This window comes from Pan troglodytes, chromosome 11 (assembly GCF_028858775.2).
Source record: "Pan troglodytes isolate AG18354 chromosome 11, NHGRI_mPanTro3-v2.0_pri, whole genome shotgun sequence".
NCBI lineage: Eukaryota > Metazoa > Chordata > Mammalia > Primates > Hominidae > Pan > Pan troglodytes.
The window spans coordinates 42,019,166-42,043,746 of record NC_072409.2 but is presented as its reverse complement, the minus strand read 5'-3'; the positions used below and the strand labels follow the sequence as shown (position 1 = coordinate 42,043,746).

General features: G+C 42.7%; 1 protein-coding gene across 2 annotated transcripts in view; it reads left to right on the top strand.

Annotated features, from left to right (window-relative positions):
* Window positions 1-24,581, top strand: part of HABP4 (hyaluronan binding protein 4) — a 40,515-nt gene that overhangs the window by 11,713 nt on the left and 4,221 nt on the right. Inside the window, exons 3-6 of one of the 2 annotated variants that reach the window (XM_003312189.5) lie at window positions 3,439-3,600; window positions 3,812-3,880; window positions 9,327-9,410; window positions 22,765-22,936. In XM_003312189.5, coding sequence (XP_003312237.2) covers window positions 3,439-3,600; window positions 3,812-3,880; window positions 9,327-9,410; window positions 22,765-22,936 — 487 coding nt within the window. Of the gene's footprint in view, window positions 1-3,438; window positions 3,601-3,811; window positions 3,881-9,326; window positions 9,411-22,764; window positions 22,963-24,581 lie in introns of both variants that reach the window. The other variant, XM_016961251.3, reaches the window with a different exon arrangement.

Here is a 24,581-nt window from a genome sequence, read left to right as displayed (position 1 = left end):
GCACTTTGGGGAGGCTGAGGCAGGCAGATCACCTGAGGTCAGGAGTTCAAGACCAGCCTGGCCAACATAGTGAATCCCCGCCTTATTAAAAATTCAAAAATTAGTGGGGTGCGCCTGTAATCCCAGCTACTCGGGAGGCTGAGGCAGGAGAATCGCTTGAACCCAGGAGGCAGAGGTTGCAGTGAGCCGAGATCATGCCACTGCAATCTATCCTGTGTGACATAGTGAGATTCTGTCTCAAAAAAAAAAAAAAAAAAAGAATTTGTAGGTTGGGCACAGTGGCTCTCACCTGAAATCCCAACACTTTGGGAGGCAGAGGCAGGCAGATCACCTGAGCTCAGGAATTTGATTCCAGCCTGGCCAACGTGGTGAAACCACATCTCTACTAAAAATACAAAATTAGCCGGATGTGGTGGCACACGCCTGTAATCCCAGCTAGTCTGGAGGCTGAGGCAGGATAATCGCTTGAACCTGGGAAGTGGAGGTTGCAGTGAGCCAAGATTGCGCCACGTCACTCCAGCCTGTGTGACAGATGAGACTCTGTCTCCAAAAAAAAAAAAAATTTGCCAGGCGTGGTGGTGCACAGCTGTGATCTCAACCACTGAGGAGGCTGAGGCATGAGAATCACTTGATCTGGGAGTCAGAGGCTGCAGTGAGCTGAGATTGCATCACTTCACTCCAGCCTGGGAGACAGAACGAGACTCTGTCTCAAAAAAAAAAAAAAAAGAGAGAGAGTTTACTGTTGGCTGGGCACAGTGGCTTATACCCGTAGTCCTAGCACTTTGGGAGGCCTAGGTAGGCGGATCTCTTGAGCCCAGTAATTTGAGACCAACCTGGGCGACATGGTGAAACCTGCATCTCTACAAAGGGTAGTTAGCCGAGTGTGGTGGCACATGCCTGTAGTCTCAGCTGCTTGGGGGACTGACATGGGAAGATTGTTTGAGCCTGGGAGATCAAGGCTGCAGTGAGCAGTGATTGGGCCATTGCACTCCAGCTTGGGCAACAGAGTGAGATACTGTCCGAAAAAAAAAATTACTGTTACTTTTCTTTTGTTTTAGAACTGTACTTTAGATTTCTTTTTTTGCTCTGTTTCCCAGGCTGGAGTGCGGTGGCAGGATCTCGGCTCACTGCACTCCTGGGCTCAAGTAATCCTCCCACTTCAGCCTCCTGAGTAGCTGAGATTACCAGGCATGCACCACTATGCCTGGCTAATTTTTATATTTTTTAGTAGAGATGGGGTTTTGCCATGTTGCCCAAGCTAGTCTCGAACTCCTGGGCCCAAGCGATCCAACTGCGTTGGCCTCCCAAAGTTCTGGGATTGCAGGAGTGAGCCACCACTCCTAGCCTGCTTTAGTTTTTTTATTTTTATTTTTAAGACAAGGTCTCGCTTTGTTGCCCGGGCTGGAGTGCAGTGGTGCCATCTCGGCTCACTGCAACCTCTGCCTCCCGGGTTCAAGCGATTCTCCTGCTGCAGTCCCCCAAGTAGCTGAGATTACAGGCGTCCGCCACAACGGCCGGCTAATTTTTGTATTTTTAGTAGAGATGGGGTCTCACCATATTGGCCAGGCTGGTCTCAAACTCCTCACCTCAAGTGATCTGCCCGTCTCGGCTTCCCAAAGTGCTGGGATTACAGGCGTGAGCCACCGAGCCCAGCCTGCTTTAGATATTTGCTATAGTTTAGAATCAGGTTTTGCTTTAGATATTTGCTATAGTTTAGAATCAGGTTTTGGTTACAGGAGGTGGGAGACAGAAAAGCCAACTTGGAGAATTTATTTAAGTTGTGTTTCTTATAAGAGACTGGCATGACGTTAATGATTAGTACTTCTGTATTTCTTTATTTTTTGAGTAAGGAAGATTGCGAGTTTTGTATACTTTTACCCACTATTGTATAGCAGCTTCTTAATGTAACACTTTTAGCCATAAAAGTAGATTGTAACATACCTCTAGTGCTGGTGTTTGAGCTACTAATGCCACTAGGTTTCTTGATGCCAGGACCTCTATTAAATAAGTAATTTCTTGTGATTTTAAATGTTTTTAAAAGCCTTTCCAAATTAGAAAACATTTCTCTTATTAAACTATTGTTACAATGGTGAAAAAGAGCTTAGAGCTTAGTGAAGGAGAGACAAGTCCTCAGAAAGAGTGATGGTGCCCAGCGACGGTGCAGGGAGGAGTGGGTGGGCAATCAGGTCCTGGGTCCAGGCTCTGATGTGGCAGAGGAAGAAGAGGGAGGAGTGGCTTGGGCTCTCGCTCGTATTGTGAGTTGGGAATCACAGGAGGAATAAGGGCTCCGTGTTGGGCATGTGTGTGCCTGACTTGGGGATGTCCGGGTGGAGATGTCTAGGAAGTAACTGGCTTCATGTCCTGCAATCAGATGAGAGACACAGGGCCAGTTAGCATTAGCATGGGGGGCCAGGCGGATGTGGCATGAGCCGAGATCCTGCCACTGCACTCCAACCTGGGCAACAGAGCAAGGCTCTGCCTCAAAAAAAGAAATCTAAAGTAAGGTTCTAATAAAACAAAAGAAAAGTGAGAGTGCCCACAAGGATAAGGACAGATGGGTATCCGTATAGAGCACCAAGACAAGTGGTTAGGCACGAGAGGCAGGCGGAGAACTTTTCCCTTCTGTGAATCTTGAATTGGCTGCCTCTGAGAAGTGGAATTGCGTGGCTGAGGAACAATGTGAGTTTTGTACCATGTTTGGGTATTATCTATTCCAAAAATAATTTTCTAAGGGCAGGCAGAAAAAGAGAAGCCAGAAAGTCAGGAAGATTGGTGGCCAGCAGTATCATATGACACTGGGGTCAAATGACATGAAGACAAAAGTTGCTATTGGGCTTAAAGAGGTCTTAAGCTGCCCTTGGCCGTTTATGTGGAGTAATGAGGTGGAAGGCAAGTTAAGGTTTTCACAGTTCCAAATGTTACCGGCTGGTTGTGTGTTTAGGAGGGAGATTTGGGAAGGGGCATAATTTGAAGTTTAACCATTTTTCTTACACAAAACATTGCAAATTTAACTTAAAAGATTTGGTATTAGAACAGGAATGAACCTTAGAATTTATTTATCAACATTCTCATTTTTTGAGTAAGGAAACTAGATCCAGAGAGAGAAAGGAATGCCCCATTCAGATTAGTACTATGCCTGTCTAGCACCTGCTTCTCCTGGACTGGCCCCACCACTTAGCCTACTCTCTGCTTCCGTTTCCTCATCTATAGGCAATAATTGTATATTAAAGATTTGTTTGTGAGAATCCAATTACTATATGTAAGTGCTCAGAACAATATAGTCTATAGTATGCGCTCACTAAAGGTTAACTATTAATTTATGATTCAAGCCACCATTCTTTCCAGTATACCATAACCATGATTTTCTTTTAGAATTTTTTTCTGGAGAGACCTTAGACCTTTAATTTACCAGTTTTTATTATATCCACTCCTTCCTAGACCAGGTGATAGGTTTGATCGAGACAGACCGTTGAGAGGACGTGGAGGCCCGAGAGGGGGTATGCGCGGCAGAGGCAGAGGTGGCCCTGGGAACAGAGTTTTTGACGCTTTTGACCAGAGAGGAAAGCGAGAATTTGAAAGATATGGTGGGAATGACAAAATGTAAGTTTCTTTGTAAATGCTATTTTCACTTTAAGATGGTGTCAGCACGTGGTATGAATCTATTATGTGTTAATGTTTAGTTAACTTTATAGTACTGTGCTGTTATTCTTGTGAGAAGCTGATCCTGGGACTTTTATGAACCACTCTTTCTGATTTGGAGATTGACTGGAGACTAGCTTCTGGTTTAAGGGACTATTCTTTCTTTCCGTAGAGCAGTCAGAACTGAAGACAACATGGGTGGATGTGGAGTTCGAACCTGGGGATCGGGTAAAGATACCAGGTATGGTGTAAGTGTGTGCCCTCTGAGAACCTGCCAATTAAGTGGAAATCTCTGGATCTTTGCTTTTCTTGAAAATGGTGTCTTCTGTATTGTGCTTTATACTTGTGTGCCCCTAAGTAGAGATTGATTTTAGGCTTTTGTTTCGTGAGATAAGTTTTTAAAACAGGTTTGCTATGTTGCAGTTAGATTTAAACTGCTTTTAAAATTCTATTACTTTAGCCAAACAAATTTGTGACAGATGACCATGTATTTGCTGATGCCTCAAACATATGGCACTGTACATTTGCACATGCCTCAAAATGCTTTTTGTTGGCTGCACACGGTGACTCACGCCTGTAATCCCAGTACTTTGGAAGCCAAGGTGGACGGATCACTTGAGGTCGGGAGTTTGAGACCAGCCTGTCCAACATGGTGAAACTCCGTTTCTACTAAAAATACAAAACCTAGCAGAGCATGGTGGCAGGCACCTGTAGTCCCAGCTACCCAGGAGGCTGAGGCAGAAGAATTGCTTGAACCTGGGAGGCAGAGGTTGCAGTGAGCCGAGATGGCACCACTGCTCTGCAGCCCGAGTGACAGAGCGAGACACAGCATCTCAAAAAAACAAAAAAAAGCTTTTTGTTTTGTTCATATTTTTTAAAATGGAGACAAGATCTCACTATGTTGCCCACACTGGTCTCGAACTCCTGGGCTCAGGCAGTCCTCTTGCCTCAGCCTCCCAAAGTGCTAGGATTACAGGCATGAGCTACCACATCTGGCCTAAAATGCTTTTTAAATTCCTGGATATTCTATATGTTTTTACCTTTCAAAGTTCGTGTGGATCCTTGACACATCTTTTTTTTTTTTTTGTAATTATTATTATTATTATTATTTTTTTATTATACTTTAAGTTTTAGGGTACATGTGCACATTGTGCAGGTTAGTTACATATGTATACATGTGCCATGCTGGTGCGCTGCACCCACTAACTCGTCATCTAGCATTAGGTATATCTCCCAATGCTATCCCTCCCCCCTCCCCCCTCCCCACCACAGACACATCTTCATTTCATAAAATCATTTGTAGATTCAAGCTTAGTGACAGGTTTCACCTGAGGCTCAAGTTGGACATTTCTCTGAGGCTTCATGGTGCCTTAGATCTGTGCCAATTCTTCTGCTAGTTAGAGTGGATACATGGTTCTGCTCTGTTTTATTTCACAGCTGGAGGGATGATGCCTTCCTGGTGTCTGCAGAAGAAGAGGTAGGGCGTGCTACAGGCAGTGCAGTGTGAGCAGTGCTACAGGGCAGGCTTCCCGCTAGTGCAGAGGCTTGAGGGGATCCAGGCTTCCACTTTTCTTCTTTTGAAGAATATAAGCTTTTTTTTTTTTTTTTTGAGACGGAGTCTTGCTCTGTCACCCAGGCTGGAGTGCAATGGCGCGATCTCGGCTCACTGCAACCTCCGCTGCCCAGGTTCAAGCGATTCTCCTGCCTCAGCCTCCCAGGTAGGTGGGACTACAGGTGCACGCCACCATGCCTGGCTAATTTTTGTATTTTTAGTAAAGACGGGGTTTCACCACATTGGTCAGGCTGGTCTCGAACTCCTGACCTCAGGTAATCCACCTGCCTTGGCCTCCCAAAGTGCTGGGATTACAGGCATGAGCCACTGTGCCTGGCCAGAATATAAGCTTTTTACATGAACTTATTTTTCTTAAATTGTTGTCCTTAAAGACAAATGTACAAACTAATATCAAATGTAACAATGTTAGATTTACTACCATTGCTCATTTGTGTTCTCCTTGAAAAGAAGAGAAACTTGTTGAATGTTTCTCTATCTGGGGTTCCATAGGATCTTGATGACAGATCTTTTAATTTTGTTTTATTTTACTTTGATAATATATTTTAAAAAGTAATATAGGCACTTTCTTTCCTTCTTTCTTTCTTTCTTTCTCTTTCTCTTTTTCTTTTTTTCCTTTTTTTTTTTTTTTTTTTGAGACGGAGTCTCACTCTGTCACCCAGGCTGGAGTGCAGTGGTGCGATCTCAGCTCACTGCAACTTCCACCTCCCAGGTTCAAGCAATTCTCTTGCCTTAGCTTTCCGAATAGCTGGGATTACAGGTGCCCACCACCACGCCTGGTTAATTTTTGTGTTTTTAGTAGAGATGGTGTTTCACCATGTTGGCCAGGCTGGTCTCGAACTCCTGACCTCAGGTGATCCACCTGCCTTGGCCTCCCAAAGTGCTGGGATTACAGGCGTGAGCTACCGTGCCCAGCTTGGGCACCTTCTTTCTTAATCATCTGATTTACCACCTTATCTAATACTACCACTTCATTTCAGTTTGCCTTTGAACTTAAAATCATTTTGGCTCTAAGTGGTTACTTATCCTAGAGGGCCAGCCTTGGCCTTGTAATGTTAAGAGGTGACCACTTGTGGCCCTGGCAGGCTGGCATGTCTCAGTGTTAAAATGACGTGTGCCCCATGGCACTCATTTTGGATTGGTTTGTGAGTTATAAAGTCAAAGCTCTTTTTTTTTTTCCTCTCTCTCTCTCTAAGACAGGGTCTGACTCTGTTGCCCACGCTGGAGTATGGTGGCTCAATCTTGGCTTACCATAACCTTGAAACCCCGGGCCCAGTTGATCCTTCCACCTCAGCTTCCCGAGCAGCTAGGACTACAGGCGCATGCCACCACACCCACCACACCCACCACACCCAGCATTTTTGTTTTTTTTTTTTTTTGAGACAGAGTCTCACTCTGTTGCCCAGGCTGGAGTGCAGTGGCATGATCTCTGCTCACTGCAACCTCTCCCTCCCGGGTTCAAGCGATTCTCCTGCCTCAGCTTCCCCCGCAGCTGGGACTACAGGCGCATGCAACCACGCCCAGCTAATTTTTTTTGTATATTTAGTAGAGATGGGTTTTCACCCTGTTAGCCAGGATGGTCTCAATCTCCTGACCTCATGATCCGCTCACCTCGGCCTCCCAAAGTGCTGGGATTATAGACGTGAGCCACCGTGCCCGGCCTTTTTTGTATTTTTAGTAGAGATGCAGGTCTGCCATGTTTCCCAGGCTGGTGTCAAACTTCTGGGCTCAAGCAATTCACCTGCCTTGGCTCCCAAAGAGCTAAGACTGCAGGCGTGAGCCACCACTCTCAGCTAGTCAAAGCTCTTAGGTGGTTATAATTTGTAATGGAAAGCTTTTCTTAGAATAAGACTAATTTCTTAATTAATAAATAGAGATAAATTTTATGTATGTATACATATACTTCATACATTTCTTAATAAAGTGAGTAAGAAATTTATTTCTTAGTAAATCGGCTTGAGGTCATGAAAATGATGTATGCGAAGGAGTTATGTGCTACTTTTGATTAGTGAGAAGAAAGTGGAGGTGAGCCTAACACAGTAAGTAATGTGTTTGTGGCTGGCAAAGCCCAAGTGCTTCCCAGTGTATTAAAGGTGTAAGGGCTTTGCTGTAGTCGAGTATTCCTATTTGAAGATGCTGACAGCAATAACTGGATTTAAGGACAAAGTGCCTTCAAACTGGTATGACTGAGCCATTTCAGTAATACTGCTTTTCTTCAACAGTTTGACAGCGGTAAAATAGAATTTTTTCTATTTATCTGTGCTGAAATAGAATTTTTCCATCTGCAATAATTTAAAAAGTGTATCAGATATTATTTTCTTGTTAAAATTGGAGTAGACACCCATGAACGCAGTTTTCAATAATGCTGCCTTTCAACTTCTATTGTGAAGAGCAAGACAGTTTTATTTGTTCTCAAAGCAAAATTTGATGAAAATCTGTTGTTGTCAGAGATTTGATTAAGTTTGAGGTCTGATTAAATTTGAACTAGGTAACAAAGCCTTGAAGTGTGTAACATCATTTTATGGAACATATGTGCACAAATAGGCATTTTCTGCACTAGTACAACTGAAGTCAAAATATAGACATGGGCCCTGGGGTTATATCTTTCTTCTGATAAATCCAACATTGGTGATTTACCTTTTTTTCTTTTTTTTTGAGACAGAGTCTCCAGGCTGGAGTGCAGTGGCATGATCTCAGCTCACTGCAACCTCCGCCTCCCAGGTTCAAGTGATTCTCCTGCCTCAGCCTCCCAAGTAGCTGGGACTACAGGCACCCGCCACCACGCCCACCTAATTTTTGTATTTTTAGTAGAGACGGTGTTTCACCATGTTGGCCAGGGTGGTCTCAATCTCCTGACCTCATGATCCTTCCGCCTCGGCCTCCCAAAGTGCTGAGATTACAGGCGTGAGCCACCACGCCCGGATGATTTACTTTCAACAAAATAGCAGAACCTGCCAAATTAATTGCTGCTAATTTTGAAACTTAATTGTCTTTCAGTTTTGATCATACAGTTCTATGATAGCTGTAGGCACAATATTTTATATTCATTTATAAAATAGGTCAACATAGGAGGACATCTATGATTTTTCTTTTCTGTAAAATCAGCTAATTGCTGAAGTTTAAGAAATACTCAGTTTTTTGTGGTTCATGCCTATAATCCTAGCACTTAGGAAGGCTGAGGCAGGTGGATTATTTGAGCCCAGGAGTTCAAGACCAGCCTGAGGAACAAAGTGAAATCCCATCTCTACAAAAAATACAAAATATTAGCCGGGCATGGTGGTGTGCGCCTGTAGTCCCAGCTACTCCAGAGGCTGAGGTGGGAAGTTCTCTTGAGCCCGGGAGGTCGAGACTACAGTGAGCTGTGATGTCGCCACCGCACTCCAGCCACCATGCCCAGCTAATTTTTGTATTTTTAGTAGAGACAGGGTTTCACCATGTTGGCCAGGCTGGTCTCAAACTCCTGGCCTCAAGTGATCCACCCTCCTTGGCCTCCCAAAATGCTAGGATCACAGGCGTGAGCCACCCTGCTGGCCTGGAACCTTCATTTTAAAAAACAAAAGTTAATTATTCAAGTTTTGTTTTAAAAAGAGTGAGTTTTTAAAGAATTGATTTCAGTAGGTTGGAGTTGAGAATTTAATACTTATTTAAATTGAAAAAGTCTTTTCTGTTATTGTAGTTCAATTTGTGGATACTTTAAAAAAAAAACTTACTTTAAAGCCCTCAATAGGCCAGGCACAGCAGCTCATAACTGTAACCCTAGCACTTTGGGAAGTCGAGGTGGGAGGTCAGGAGTTCGAAACCAGCCTGACCAACATGGTGAAACCCTGTCTCTACCAAAAATACAAAAAAAATTAGCTGGGCGTGGTGGTGGACGCCTGTAATCCCAGTTACTCAGGAGGCTGAGGGAGGAGAATCACTTAAACCTGGGAGGGAGGTTGCACTGATCCGAGATTGCACCACTGCACTCCAGCCTGGGCGATAGAGTGAGACTCAGTCTCAAAAAAAAAAAAAAAAAAACCCAAAAAACCAAAAAAACAATGTTTTCTCCATCTTAAACATACAAAGGCATTGGTATGAACGTATTTGTGTGACTAGAGAGGGTCTTGCTGTTTTTCAGTGATGTGGAGCCAACTGCACCGATGGAGGAACCCACAGTGGTGGAGGAGTCCCAGGGCGCCCCGGAAGAGGAGTCTCCAGCCAAGTAGGGCATTTTGTTCATTCCCCATTGTGGTGTTGGTTCTCTTCTTAATGATTTCTTTTTTTTTTTTTTTGAGATGGAACTTGCTTTGTCACCCAGGCTAGAGTGCAATGGCACAATCTTGGCTCACTGCAACCTCTATTTCCTGGGTTCAAGCGATTCTCCTGTCTCAGTCTCCTGAGTAGTTGGGACAATAGGCGTGCGCCACCACGCCCAGCTAATTTTTGCATTTTTAGTAGAGATGGCATTTCACCATGTCGGCCAGGCTGGTCTCGAACTCCTGACCTCAAGTGATCCATCTGCTTCAGCCTCCCAAAGTGCTGGGATTACAGGTAAGCCACCGCACCTGGCCTTTCTTGATGATTTCTAAGAGCTCTTCACAGACTGGGAATCTCAACCCCTTATCCTATCACAGAGGGCTGACCTTAATGTATGAATGACTGGTGATCAAACTAATTAATAGTTCAGACAACCTAATGAATATCAATGATAATTAATGGGTGAAAGTTGGGCATTCTGTCCTCTGCTCACAAGCTCTTTTCCAGCAGCTTATTAAATTCCTTGACTTGGAGTAGCCTGACTCTTGTATGGACCTCTAGTGTCTTGTCCCCTCTGTGCTCTCCCAGTCCTCCCTCCCTCTCTTTTCATTATGTAGCTTAGATACCGGCTCTGTCTCCAGCACCCTTCCAAGTTCTGTTTTTCTGGGGTTTTTTTTGAGACAGAGTTTCGCTCTTATTGCCCAGGCTGGAGTGCAATGCCGCGATCTTGGCTCACTGCAACCTCCACCTCCCAGATTCAAGCAATTCTCCTCCTCAGCCTCCTGAGTAGCTGGGATTACAGGCATGTGCTACCATGCCCGGCTAATTTTGTGTTTTTAGTAGAGACAGGGTTTCTCCATGTTGATCAGGCTGGTCTTGAACTCCCAACCTCAGGTGATCCGCCCGTCTCAGCCTCCCAAAGTGCTGGGATTACAGGCATGAGCCACTGTGCCTGGCCTCCAAGTTCTTAAATACCCATGTGCCTTCAACTCTCTGGCCCTTTGGACCTGCTGCTGTAACTTGCTAGCAAAACCCCTCCTGGGTGACTCCACTATCTGCCTTCTCTCTGCCTGTTCCCACAAGCTGAGCACTACAAGTCACATCGTGGGCCTGGTTGGAACCCCAGTAAATTCCCGGTCACTGATATTCTGAAACCAGGCCTTGGCGATCCCCGGTTCTTGGGTTCACTCTTTCTCCCACCTTCTCTAATGACTGTTTTAATTTCTCCTCAAAACCCTGACACTGCCTCCCACTGTACCCTTCCGCCATCGTCCTCTTTCATTTTCTGGATGCAACGTTTCCTTCTATATCACAGAGTAATTATGATCCATTAGGTGGCAACTTCATCATCCTCCCACTGCCAAAGATACAAGACTGCTACACCTGCATGCCTCCTGGGCTCCTTCCCTCGTGCTAACCATCGGGCTGCCATCCCCCCCGACCTCTTCACGCTTCAGATCTTTCCTACTGACTTCATGAAAACTTCATACTGTTAGTTAGCTCCTTCCTTTTTTGGTATATTCATCTCCTTCCTCCCAACCCTAGTCTTCCAGTCAGCATTTAAACATGCTCAGTCTCTCCTGCGTAAGTGTCCTCTGGACCCCACATTCTCCGTCAGCTGCCTCTTTCAGAGTTGCGTGTGGCCTTCTTCACTTCCTCCCCTCCACTTATTCCTCCCTTTAGCCCAGGCCTGGCTTCTGTCCTCACTGTCCTTCTGAAACAGTCACCATGTCTCCAGATCTAATGGATGCTGCAGTCTGCGTCTTTCTTGACCTCTCAGAAGCATTTGACTTTATTGATTTCTTCGTAAACGTGCTCTCCTGTTGGTTTCTGTGATCACTCTGCTCTTCTTTTCCTTCTGCCTCTCAGCATCTCCTTTGCAGGCTCATCCTTGTCTTTCGGGTCTTTTAAAATGTTAAGTTCTTCAGGGCCCTGCCTTAGGCCTTCTCTTTCTATAGAGTTTCTTTATAGGATCTTATGCACTTCTGTGACTTAAATTGTCATTTACACACTAACTCTGGAATATGTATCTCTGGCTCTTAACTTCAATGTGGGCTCCAGGCCTGTGGCTCCATCTGCCTACTGGACACTTTCCCTGGGACATCCCAGATGCTCCTGTGCCCAGCCTGACCGAGACTGAGCTGACTCCTCCCCACACCTCTGGTCCTCACTCAGTGTTTCCATCCAACTGTACAAACCAGAAACCTACGAGTCATCCTTGGAACTTCTGTCTTCTTGACCCTCCTCTTTCCAAAACCCAGTCCTTCCCTCTGCTCTGGTGATTGTACCCCTAAATACCGAGCATCACCACTCACCAGCGTCGTCTAAGCCATTGTTATCTGGACCACCGCTGGAGCCCCTCACAGGGCTCCCTGCATCCTCACCTACGCCAAGGTGGTGTTCACACCGCATTCTGATTGTCATGCCCCCACCCCTTGCTTAAGACCCTCCAATGTCTTCCTGTCCTTTTTCTGTCCCCTGTTCTGACCTGCAGAGTCCTGTGTGGTCTGGCCCCTGCAAAACCCTCAAGTTCAGACATTCCTGTGCCTTCTCTGGGTTCACCATGAGGCCTTTATTTCATGTTCTCAAATGTACTTTTATCCCACCCCTGCCCTCACACTTGCCATACAGCTTTCACAAGTGTTGTTTCTTTGTTTTCCCAAACCCCCTTTACTCTTCGCCTATCTATCTCTTACTCATCCTTCAGCTGCCAAAAGGCAGGGTGTCTAGTGGTTAAGAGCACAGACATTGAACCAGTGTGATGAGTTGAAATCCCAGCTCTGCCACTTACTAGTTGGGCAAGTTATTTAATTTCTTTTTCAGTGGCTCAGTTTTCTTCATCTGTAAAATGGGAATAATAACGTACCTACATTATAGGGTTCTTGTAAAGATTTTGTGTGTGTGTGTGCATTTGTGTCCGTGTCCTAGAGTGGTGCCTGGCATGTAGCTAGTGCTTTATCAGTATCTGCTCTTATTATTGTTACTTACTTCAAGAGTGAAAGGCCACAGTGATTGATGATTGTGAAAGCTGTATTCAAAACAATTGCAATGTATTATTCAAAACAAGAAATGTGTTTCATTAAATAAATAGGAGTAACAGTTAATATGAATATTTAGACAGTGAGCTAACTAAGGAACTAGATTAACAGTTTATATGAATGTTGAGAAAGTTAACTGGATACCTTCAGGAGAACGTTATATCCTTTTTGAGCCAATAAACATTTATACAAATTCAGGTAATATAAGGCAGAATAATAGAGAGTAAATTATAGTATTGTTCTAATCTATAGAATTGATTGAGATACTCTAGTATTCATAATATTAGACAAAAATATTTAGTCACTGTGAAAGAAAATAAAGCTTGTTGACTGTCTGTCTGCAGTATCCCAGGAGAGCTAGCTGGAAAATCTTTCTCTCTCTTTTCTGCTGACCTGGGGGGAAAGTGAGCATCTATTTGGAATTGCAAGTGCAATGCAGGTATTGAGTGACCGTGCTGAGAGATTCTTTTTTCTGCACTGCCTTGTCAAATTTTAACATTATTACTAAAATTTCTAATAATACAATTATAATTTTTTGATACTCTAAAAGTTGGGCTGGTATCCGAGAAATACATTGAGTGATAGCGATGCTCTCTGGTGTCAGCCCTGTTTGAATGTTGATTTTGCACTCTGGCTTCTGGCATTTAGCCTGAATGTACATTCAGTGTACCTCTCAGTTCTAGAATGTCTTGATAGATGAATCTAATGTACTCTCACTTATGTTCAAACACACAACCCAAAGTGCACTTCCATTTTCCTCAAATAGGACATATTTTACTGATAATTATATGTGCAATGCCCTTCCATCCTTCCATCTTCTCTTTTCATTACAGAAGTATTAACTGTTCCTTGTTGTTCTAGTGTCCAACGATACCTGTGACAACTCTTTGTATTTTGTTTTAAGAATAACTCTAACATTGGCCAGGCGCGGTGGCTCACACCTGTAATCCCAGCACTTTGGGAGGCCGAGGTGGGTGGATCACAATGTCAGGAGATCAAGACCATCTTGGCTAACACAGTGAAACCCAGTCTCTACTGAAAATACAAAAAATTAGCTGGGTATGGTAGCGGGCACCTGTAGTCCCAGCTATTCAGGAGGCTGAGGCAGGAGAATAGTGTGAGCCCAGGAGGTGGAGCTTGCAGTGAGCCGAGATCGTGCCACTGCACTCCAGCCTGGGTGACAGAGCAAGACTTCGTCTCAACAACAACAAAAAAAAAAAAAAAGAAGAAAAAGAATAACATTTTTAGAGCATTTGCTGTATGCCAAGAACTGCTGTAAATGCTACCATGTCTTAATGCATTCAGTTCTTTGCCACTCCATGAAGGAGGAGCTACTGCTATTCTCACACCGGGACAGAGGTTCAATACCTGCCTAAGGTCACCTGGCTCATGTGCAGAGCCGGAATTTGAACCAGGCAGATGCATAGGCATTCATACTCCTCTAGTGAGTGGTAGGAATAGCAAAAAGTGCTGTTCAGAACACCTGCTGGTAACTCAGGAGAGGGCAAAAGATGTTGGCCCTGGAAGGTAAGAGCTGCCAGGATCTCTGAGCGTTTCCCTACTCAGGAATATGGAGCATCAACTCCCATCCTTCCTGAAAAATACTTTATTAAAAGAAACTGTGAGGAAACAGTAATACAAACTATCTGCAATAAATTATTTTTATTGTAATCGGTTTCCTAGTGTATTTGCTTAAACAATGAAGATTTTCTTATGTTTTAGGTTAAATTCATTTGTCCCAGTTAAATATCCGAATAGTAAAGCTTTATTTCTGGAACCTACTTTCTTTGATTCCCTGCACTCTTTCATATATTCAGGTGAAAAGGTATTGCATGAATGGAAATGTGGACATTTGAATTGATGTTTTGTATCTTTCTTCTGCGCATATCATGACTGTTTTCCATCTAGGTATTTTTCTCTGCCCCCTTATTCCCTGAATCTCAGTGGAGCACAGAGGTTGAGTATGGGCTTTGGAAACGCAATGACAGGATTGTAACTTGCCTCTTCTATTTATTTGCTCACTATGTGACCTCTCTCTGCCTCGATATTCTTATCCGTAAAATGGGATATTAATTATATCTAACTATTGATATCATGAAATAATATAAAGCATTTTGAACAACATCTGGCACATGGTAAGCATACAGTGTTAGCTAGTCTCATCCATTTCTAAATAAAGGGAACTGTGGTTAAAGCAGTATGATTTCTATAATTTCACGTTTAGAAACAAATATATAACTATCAAATTTGTATATAGCATTATTCACATTACCATAGATTTGACCACCTTATATCCATAAGTCATTTTGATGGAAAATTCCCTCCCAAAAGTTTTTTATAATAAACCAAGAATTGTGAAGGTCTTTGAATTACTCAAAAATGGGGGTGTTAAAGCAATAGCAGTTATGAGGCTCTCAGTTGTTAGAAATATACTTGCATGAGTCCTTCCTAGAATCGAAGGATACATCTCTTCCTGTTGAATATTTAGTCATTGCTAAAACTGCCAGTAAAACTGTACTCAGAACCAATCAAATGGGAAATGGGGTATGCGTCACAGGATTGTCATAGTGTGTGTTTGCTAATAACTTTTAGTGGGTAGGGAATAAGGTTAAGGAGCCTGTCCTTGGTGATACTATGCTGCTTTCAACGTGGCTTGTTGAAACTGCAGCTGATAAGCAGGGCATTCGTGCCTCTGATATGGGGCATTCGTGCCTCTATTCTTGAATGAGGTGCATTCCAGTCAACAGCTTCAAGCTGATACTGCTGAAGGAGGCTGTAACTTGTAACTAATCTGAATTACACTATATGCTTTACTTTATGTGTCTATACACAGTTTCAAGCTTGCATTTCATATATACCTTGTCCTTTTTTGATCTAGTTCTTTGTTTAGATATGATGTCCTTTAAGCAAACAAACTCTGTTAATAACAACTACTTCTGTGGCCTTAATGTAAAATCTATTCTTTCTAGAATTAAATTTTCTGGAATTTATAAACTTGTATTAGGTCGTCTTAAGTATGAAAGAATTACCAAATTTATAGCATTCAGTTCTGTTGATTTTTAAAATTCTGTCACAAGTAGGCTAAAGAAGATTTATGATTCCTTAATATTTCTTTATTTTTAGCTGTGTATTAAAATTTTATATTATGGAAAATTATACAAATTAAGTAGTATAAAGAACTTGTGAGTAAGTTGTTCAGCTTAAAACTGTTAGCAAATCACGGCCACTCCTGTTTCATGCATATTTCTACCAACTTCTGCCTCCCCCAGGGTATCATATGCCACTCATAAATGTTTCACAGTGTTATACCTGCTACTCTTTTTTAATAGCATAACTGGAATACCATTACTCCATTAAATTTTTTTTAATATCCTTGATATCACTAATTCCAAGACACTTCTTCAGTTTCCCTGATTGTCTTCAAAACTTTTTAAAAAGATAATTTATTTGTTTGAAATAATATTGAAATATACATGTCAATTGGTTAGTCTCATGTCTGTTTTTAAAACAGCTTTGAGATATAATTCACATCCAATAAATGGCACATATTTAGCATGTACAGTTTTACAAACTTTGATATATTTGTACACTTGTGAAACTATCACCATGAGCAAAATCATGAGCATAGCCATCGCCCCACAAAGTTTCCTGGCGTTCCTTTGTAGGCCCTCTCTCTTGCCCCATTTCCCCCCGGCAGCCAATGATCTACTTTCTGTCACTACAGATTAGTTTGCAGTTGCTATAATTTTATATGAATGGAATCATGCAGCTTGTATTCTTCTTTGGTCTGTGTTCTTTCTCCGAGCATACTTACTGTGTGATTTGTATCTGTTCATTCCTTTTCATTGCGGGGTAGTAGTCTGTCATACAGGTGGACCACCATTTATCTGTTTACCTGGTGGTGATCACTGGGTGGTTTCCAGTTTTTGCTATAAAGCTGCTATGAACATTTTTTTTTTCTTTGAGACAGAGTCTCACTCTGTCACCCAGGCTGGCGTGCAGTGGTGCAATCTCGGCTCACTGCAACCTCCGCCTCCCAGGTTCAAGCGATTCTCTTGCCTCAGCCTCCCGAGTAGCTGGGATTACAGGCGCCCGCCACTACACCCAGCTAATTTTTGTGTTTTTAGTAGAGACGGGGTTTCACCATGTTGGCCAGGCTGGTCTCGAGCTCCTGACCTTGTGATTCGCCCTCCTCGGCCTCCCAAAGTGCTGGGATTACAGGCGTGAGCCACCGTGCCCGTCCTGAACATTTTAATATACAAGTGTGTATATGGATATACACTTTCATTTCTCCTGGGTAAATACCTAGGAGTGGAATGGTTGGACCAAATGGTATATGTATATTTCACTTTGTAAGAAGCTGCTGAACTCTTTTCCAACATCCTTGCTAGAACTTGCTATAGTCAGTTTTTATAACTTTCAGTCATTTTAATAGGTACATATCTCATTATGGGTTTTTGTTGTCATCGTTTTTTTTTTCTTTTTTTAGAGACAAGATCTTGCTCTGTCACCCAGGCTAGAGTACAGTGGTGTGATCATAGCTTACTGTAACTTCGAACTCCTGGTCTCAAATGATCCTCCCACCTCAGCCTCCTGAGGTCCAGCTTATTTTTTACTTTTTGTAGAGATGGGGTCTCGTTTTGGTACCCAGGCTGGTCTCCAACTCTTGGCCTCAAGTGCCGCCTCGGCCTCCTGGAGTGCTGAAATTACAGATGTGGGCCACCGTGTCTAGCTTCATTGTGGTTTTAATTTGCATTTCCCTAATGACTAATAATGAGCATTTTTTGTGTGGTATTTCCCATCTGTATTCTTTAGTAAAGCTGCTTTGATAAAGAACCACTGCCACCAGGGACTTGATTGTTTCCAGGGCATTTGGGTGGACAGAGATGGGAAATACACACATACACATTATAAGATAAAATATGAGTTCATTCAATATTTCCAATTCGAAGTTATGATACGGGATTTTTACCTAGACTGCTTGTTTCTCCTTTTCTTACATACTGAAAATTCTAGTTCTGAGTAACATTGTGCTTTTAATCATTTGTTGCACATAAAACAGTCACAGCATTACCAACATTACCTTCAGTAACACAGTTACTGAAAAGTTATGTCGAGGAGGGAGATGAGTAATCAAATTTGTATTTCAAAATCATTTGAAATAGTTTCTCTTGATGGTTATATCACCAGTTTCATAAACATTTAGGTTACTTTGATTCATTTTACTTTCAAATTTTAGAGATTGAATTTTAATTTAAATCTGTTTTATAATTATGTAAAATATTTACATGTTTCCAAAGTTCAGTCTGAAAAACATGATTTTTTTTTTTCTTTTTGAGATGGAGTTTCACTCTTGCCAAGGCTGGAGTGCAGTGATGCAATCTCAGTTCACTGCAACCTCCGCCTCCCGGGTTCAAAGCGATTCTCCTGCCTCAGCCTCCCGAGTAGCTGGGATTACAGGTGCCTGCCATCATGCCCAGCTAATTTTTGTATTTTTAGGAGAGACGGGATTTCACCATGTTGGCCAGGCCTGTGTCGATCTCCTGACCTCAGGTGATCAACTGGCCTTGGCCTCCCAAAGTGCTGGGTTTACAGACAGGAGCCACCGTGCCCAGCCAAAACATGGTATTTTCAAATAGCTTTTATCCCTGTTCTTTTCCTGGCTTATATTCCAATTTTAAAAAAATGCTGGCCGGGTGCGGTGGCTCATGCCTGTAATCCCAGCACTGTGGGAGGCCAAGGTGGGTGGATTGCTTGAGCCTAGGAGTTTGAGACCAGCCTAGGCAACAAGTGAGACCCTCCCCCACCCAGTCTCTACAAAAAATACAAAAATTAGCTGGGTATGGTGGTGCATGCCTGTAGTCCCAGCTACTCTGGAGGCTGAAGTGAGAGGATCCCTTGAGCCCAGGAGATGGAGGTTGCAGTGAGCAGAGATCATACCACCACACTCCAGCCTGGGTGACAGAGTGAGACCCTGTCTCAAAACAAAACAAAACAAAAAAACTATCTATCTCTATGGGTGCTATGCATATATATTTGTGTGGCTCTCCAAGGTACTGTACACCCCTCCTTGCTTTTTTCTCATTCACTCTGGAAGGTGCTCCATAGCAGTATATACAGATAGTCCTCATTCCTTTTTTAGCTGCTATACTATAGTTTTTTCACCAAGTTCTTTTCTAGATAGGTTTGGGTTGTTTCCATTAATTTGCTGTTCCAATGTCTTAGTATCTTTTAATATTTTTGCCAATATATATTTGAGATCTATATTTTGATATTGGTATTTTTCCAGCATTTTATTGTGAAAATTTCAAAACACAGCAAAGTTTAAAGAATTTTATAGCGAACATCTATACTTACCACTACCTAAATGCTACCATTTATATCTTATATATTCATTTTACATAAGTACTCATTAATCCATGTTTTTTGACACATTTCATAATAAATTGTAGACATCTGTACACTTCCCCCTAAATAGTTCAACATGCATATCACTAAATAGAATTAATATTTGTTTACAATTTTTTCTTCTGATATAAAATGTATATACTGTGAAATGTATAAATCTTAAGTGTACATTCACTGTTTTGACAAATGCATGTACTTGTGGAATCCAAACTCCTGTCAATATACAGAACATTACCAATCACGCCAGAAAGTTCCTTCATATTCCTTCATGTTATCTTTGCTTTGATGTTTTTTCTACCATCAGCTTGGTATTGTAGAGTCACTGCAAATTTGTCTATTTTGGATGCTCTGTGGTTAGGTTTCTCTACTGATTTTGCTTATATTTTTCATAACATTGATCTGTGTATTTCTATAATAGAACCTTAAATTACATCAGCTCTTCAGTGAAGATACAGATTTGATTCCCCACTCCCCACCTACTGTTTTGTTTTGTTTTGGAGAAAGAGTCTCGTTCTGTCGCCCAGGCTGGAGTGCAGTGGTGCCATCTTGGCTCACTGCAACCTCCGCCTCCCGGGTTCAAGCAATTCTCCTGCTTCAGCCTCCTGAGTAGCTGGGATTACAGGGATTACAGGCGTGTGCCACCACACCCAGCTAATTTTTGTATTTTTAGTAGAGACGGGGTTTCACCATGTTGGTCAGGCTGGTCTTGAACACCTGACCTCATGATCCACCTGCCTCGGCCTCCCAAAGTGCTGGGATTATAGGTGTGAGCCACCGCGCCCGGCCTGTTTTTTCCCCTTAAACACTTTTGAGATATAATTCTCGTACTATAGCACTCAAATCTCTAAGTATATAGGCCAGATGTGGTGGTTCAGATTTGTAATCCCAACACTTTGGGAGGCAGAGGCAGGAGGATAGCTTGAGGCCAGGAGTTCAAGACCAGCATGGGCTACATGGAGAGACCCCGTCTCTACAAAACGGTTGTAAAAATTAGCTGGGCCTGATGGCTCGTACCTGTAGTCCCAGCTACTCTCAGGAAGCTGAGGTGGGAGGATCCTTGGGCTCAGGAGGTTGAAGGTATGGTGAGCCATCATCATGCCACTGTACTCCAGCCTGGCCAACAGAGTGAAACCCAGCCTGTATCAAACAAATAAATGAGTAAACGACTGAATGCATGGATGGATGGTTTGGGGTATGTTACATTATTAATTTTTTAAAATTGCAGTAAAAATAACATAAAAATTGCCATTTTTACCATTTTAATATATATAATTTAGTGGCTTCAGTAACGTTCACATTGTGTGTAACCATCACCACCATCCATCTCTAGAACTTTTTTTTTTTTTTTTTTTTTTGAGATGGAATCTCACTCTGTTGTCCAGGCTGGAGTGCAGTGGTACGATCTTGGCTCACTGCAACCTCCACCTCCCGGGTTCAAGCGATTCTCCTGCCTCAGCCTCCTGAGTAGCTGGGACTACAGGCACATTCCACCACACCCGGTTAATTTTTTTGGTATTTTTTAGTAGAGACGGGGTTTCACCGTATTGGCCAGGCTGGTCTCGAACTCCTGACCTCATGATCCGCCTGCCTCAGCCTCCCAAAGTGCTAGGATTACAGGCTTGAGCCACTGTGCCTGGCCTTGTAGAACTTTTTCATCACAAACAGAAACTCTATATCCATTTAACACTAACTCCCCTTCTCCTCAGCATGTAGTAATCTCTATTTTACTCGTGCTTATGAATTTGCCTATTGTAGGTGCCTCATCTAAGTGGAATCGTTCAATGTTCCTTTTGCACCTGGCTTATTTTAACTATTAGCATCAAGTTTTCAGCTTCATTCATGTTGTAGCATGTGCCAGTCTTCATTTCTGTTTTTCTTTTTTTGTGTGTATTTTTGTGATGATTTTCAAATCTACAATTTTAATCCTTTTAAAGTGTACAATTCAGTGGCATTTAGTACATTCAGAGTGTTATGCAACCATCACCATGATCTGGCTCCAGAAGGTTGTTATCATCCCAAAAGGAAACCCCATGCCCATTCAGCAGTCACTCCCTATCCTCCCTCCCTGCAGCCCTGGCCACCACTGACCTGCCTCCTGTCTGTGTGAATCTGGCTCCTCTGAATATTTCATGTAAATGGAATCATACACAGAAGTCTTTTCTGCCTGGTTTATTTCACTTGCATCATTTTTTCAAGGTTTGTTCATGTCGTAATGTGTATTAATACTTTGTTTCTTTTTATTGCCAGATAATATTCCAAAAAATGTGCCATATTTGGTTTATCCACTCATTAGTTAATAGACATTTAGGTTGTGTCCACTTTTTGGCTATTATGAATAGCACTGCAGTGAACACTTGGGTTTCAGTTTTCATGTGGATGTGTGTTTTCATTTCTCTTGGGTATAAACCCAGGAGTGAAATTTCTGGGTCAGAGGCTAACTCAGCTTAGATTTTTGAGGAACCGCCAGACTGCTTTCCAAAGAGGCTACACCATTTCACATTCCCACTGGCAGTGTATGTGGGTTCCAGTTTCTCCACATCCTCCCCAACGCTTGTCAAATGTCTTTTTGGTTCTAACCATCCCACTGGGCGTGGACTGGTGCAGCTCTGTGGTTTTGACTTGTCTTTCTCTAATAGCTAATGATGTGCAACATCTTACTGCCCATTTGTATATCTTCTCTGGAAAAATGTTTACTCAGATCCTTGCCTTTTTTCGGGGGAGGGTGGTCATTTGTCTCAACTAAAGAGAACTTGTATCTAGAATTCATAAAGCATTCTTTCTTTCTTTTTTTTTTTTTTTTAAAAAAAAAGAGACAGTGTCTCACTCTGTTGCCCAAGGTGGAACACAGTGGCCATTCACACGTGTGATCATAGCTCACTGCAGCCTCGGATGCCTGGCCTCAAGCGATCCTCCCACCTCAGCCCCCTGAGTAGCTAGGACTATCGGCATGAGCCACCACGCTTGGCTGTTCATAAAGAATTCTTTATGTATTCTAGATACAAGTCCCTTGTGAGATATATTATTTGTAAATATTTTATCCCATTTTGTGGACTTTTTACTTTCTTGATGGTGTCCTTTGTAGTATAAAAGTATCTGATGATGTTCAATGTATGTACTTTTGTTGCTTGTTTTTTTGGTGTCATGTGGAAGAAACCATTGCCCAGTCCAGGGTTAAGAAAGTTTCTGCCTAGGTTTTCTGCTAAGAGTTTTGTATTTTAGCTCTTGTATTTATGGTGTGAGGTAGGTCTAACTTCATTCTTTCTTTTGGTGTGTGTGGATATCCAGTTGTCCAAGCACCATTTGTTGAAAATACTTTTCATTCTCCATTGAATTGTCTTTGGCACCATGGTTGGAAAAAAAAAATCAGTTGACCGTAAATGTGAGGGTTTATTTCTGGACTCTGAATTCTTTGCTCTCAATCTATATTTCTGTCTTTTGTTTTCTTTTTAAAACTAATTAAAGAGGATATTTGCAAAAGTATGCATTCATGAGCCACTGCTTTAAAACTTGTTTATGGTTTCCTGTATTTTATTTCAACCCATTGTCCATAATTACCTCATTTTGTCTGTCATGCTGTCTGGAAGGGAGTGCCAGTGGTGAAGTGTGATGTTAATGTCATCAGGATGGTGATGTTCCCATTTTTCAAAGATTGATTTGAACACAGATAGGAAGTATCTTCTGTTGGCAGTGATGACATAAAATGTTGAAAATGAAATATGGAAGCTTGTGAGTCAAAGATTTCCTTACCTTATTTGCATTTGAAATGCAGTACCACAAAAATATGTTGAATTAATGGTTATAACTTTTTCTTTATAAAGTAGACATTTTAGTACCATCAAAAACTATTCTTTATGATTATATATCTCTTTATAGAGTTCCTGAGTTGGAGGTAGAAGAAGAAACCCAAGTTCAAGAGATGACTTTAGATGAGTGGAAAAATCTTCAAGAACAGACCAGACCAAAGCCTGAGTTTAACATCCGGAAACCAGAATCCACTGTTCCTTCCAAAGCCGTGGTGATTCACAAGTCAAAATACAGAGATGATGTAAGCATTGCATTTCGTATGTAGAGGTAATCTTTACTTTTACCTTACTGGAAGTGAAATGTACCTTTCCACTTCTGTCTTGAAAATGGAACATTAGTAGTTGGCACTCTTTGTTTCTAATCAGAGATGATGCATGCCTAATTTTACTGTATTGTTCATTAAGAAAAGGAATTGAAACTTGAGGTATTGACAGATGCACTGAGCAGTTAGAGTGACAGTGCATCTTCTGCTCACCCTGGGACCATGTGGGGACTGTACACATACTGTGTATTAACTGTATTTCATTTTTCTCAAGGGAGAGTTACAGATTGTGTCTTGTACAATTCAGAGTTATTCAAAGGAGAACTACACTCTGTATTCCCTGAGTAGGTTACTTTCAACTCTGATTCTTGATAAGAGCATTTCACTGAGTAGTTGATGACTTTTTTTTTTTTTTTGAGATGGAGTTTCGCTCTTGTTGCCCAGGCTGGAGTGCAGTGGCGCGATCTTGGCTCACCGCAACCTCCGCCTCCCGGGTTCAAGTGATTCTCGTGCCTCAGCCTCCCAAGTAGCTGGGATTACAGGCATGCGCCACCACCCTGGCTAATTTTGTATTTTTAGTAGAGACGGGGCTTTTCCATGTTGGTCAGGCTGGTCTTGAACTCCCGACCTCAGGTGATCCACCAGCCTCAGCCTTCTAAAGTGCTGGGATTACAGGCGTGAGCCACTGCACCTGGCCGAGTAGTTGATGACTTTTTAAACTGTGGTTGAGGTTCCATGTGCTTCTGACACCTTTCCCATGTTGGTTCAGCAGCTTTGCGCCCCCTGCCTAACTGCAGACGTGGCGGGAGATGAGTCCCCGAACGCTTGGCTGCTCGGTCAGGCACTGCCACAGCAGCCAGCGTGCTGCAGGGGTGCTCAGGGAGCTCCTCCGTGTTGTGAGGCCTTATTGCTCACGGCTTACGTCCAGCTCTTCTCAGAAGCTTCAGTTTTGCAGGGAGAGGTTTTGGGGAAACATCTAGCAGCATATGTTGATAGGGATGCCATGGGGTCATCAAGTCCCCAACTTGTTACTGAACTTAAGGCTAGGTCCACTGAAGCATTCCCATTATGGGATTTAGAATCTGTGTCATTCCATCTACAGCTTGATACCAGTCGCTATGTCGAGGTGGGAGTGAGCAGGTAGCAGGTTCTTCCTCTCTGTGGGGTATTAGTTATTGATTTTCATGTGGAATCTCAGGAATGTTATGCTATTGTAGAGTTGTCATTTACACTTTGGTTAGTTTCATTTTCTGAGTGAGTACTTTGATTAGGTGTCATTTAAGATACAGGGTTCTTGGGAGGCCAAGGCAGGTGGATCACCTGAGGTCAGGAGTTCGAGACCAGCCTAGCCAACATAGTGAAACCCTGTCTCTACTAAAAATACAAAAACTAGCCAGGCGGGTGGCGGGTGCCTGTAGTCCCAGCTACTCGGGAGGCTGAGGCAGGAGAATCGCTTGAACCCGGGAAGCAGAGGTTGCAGCAAGCCGAGATCACGCCATTGCACTCCAGCCTGGGCAACAAAGTGAGACTTCGTCTCCAAACAAAACGAAAAAAAAGATACAGGATTCTCTCCCATCCTCTTGTTTTGGTCAGTCCAAGCTGTAGGAGGCCTTACTGAGTTTTG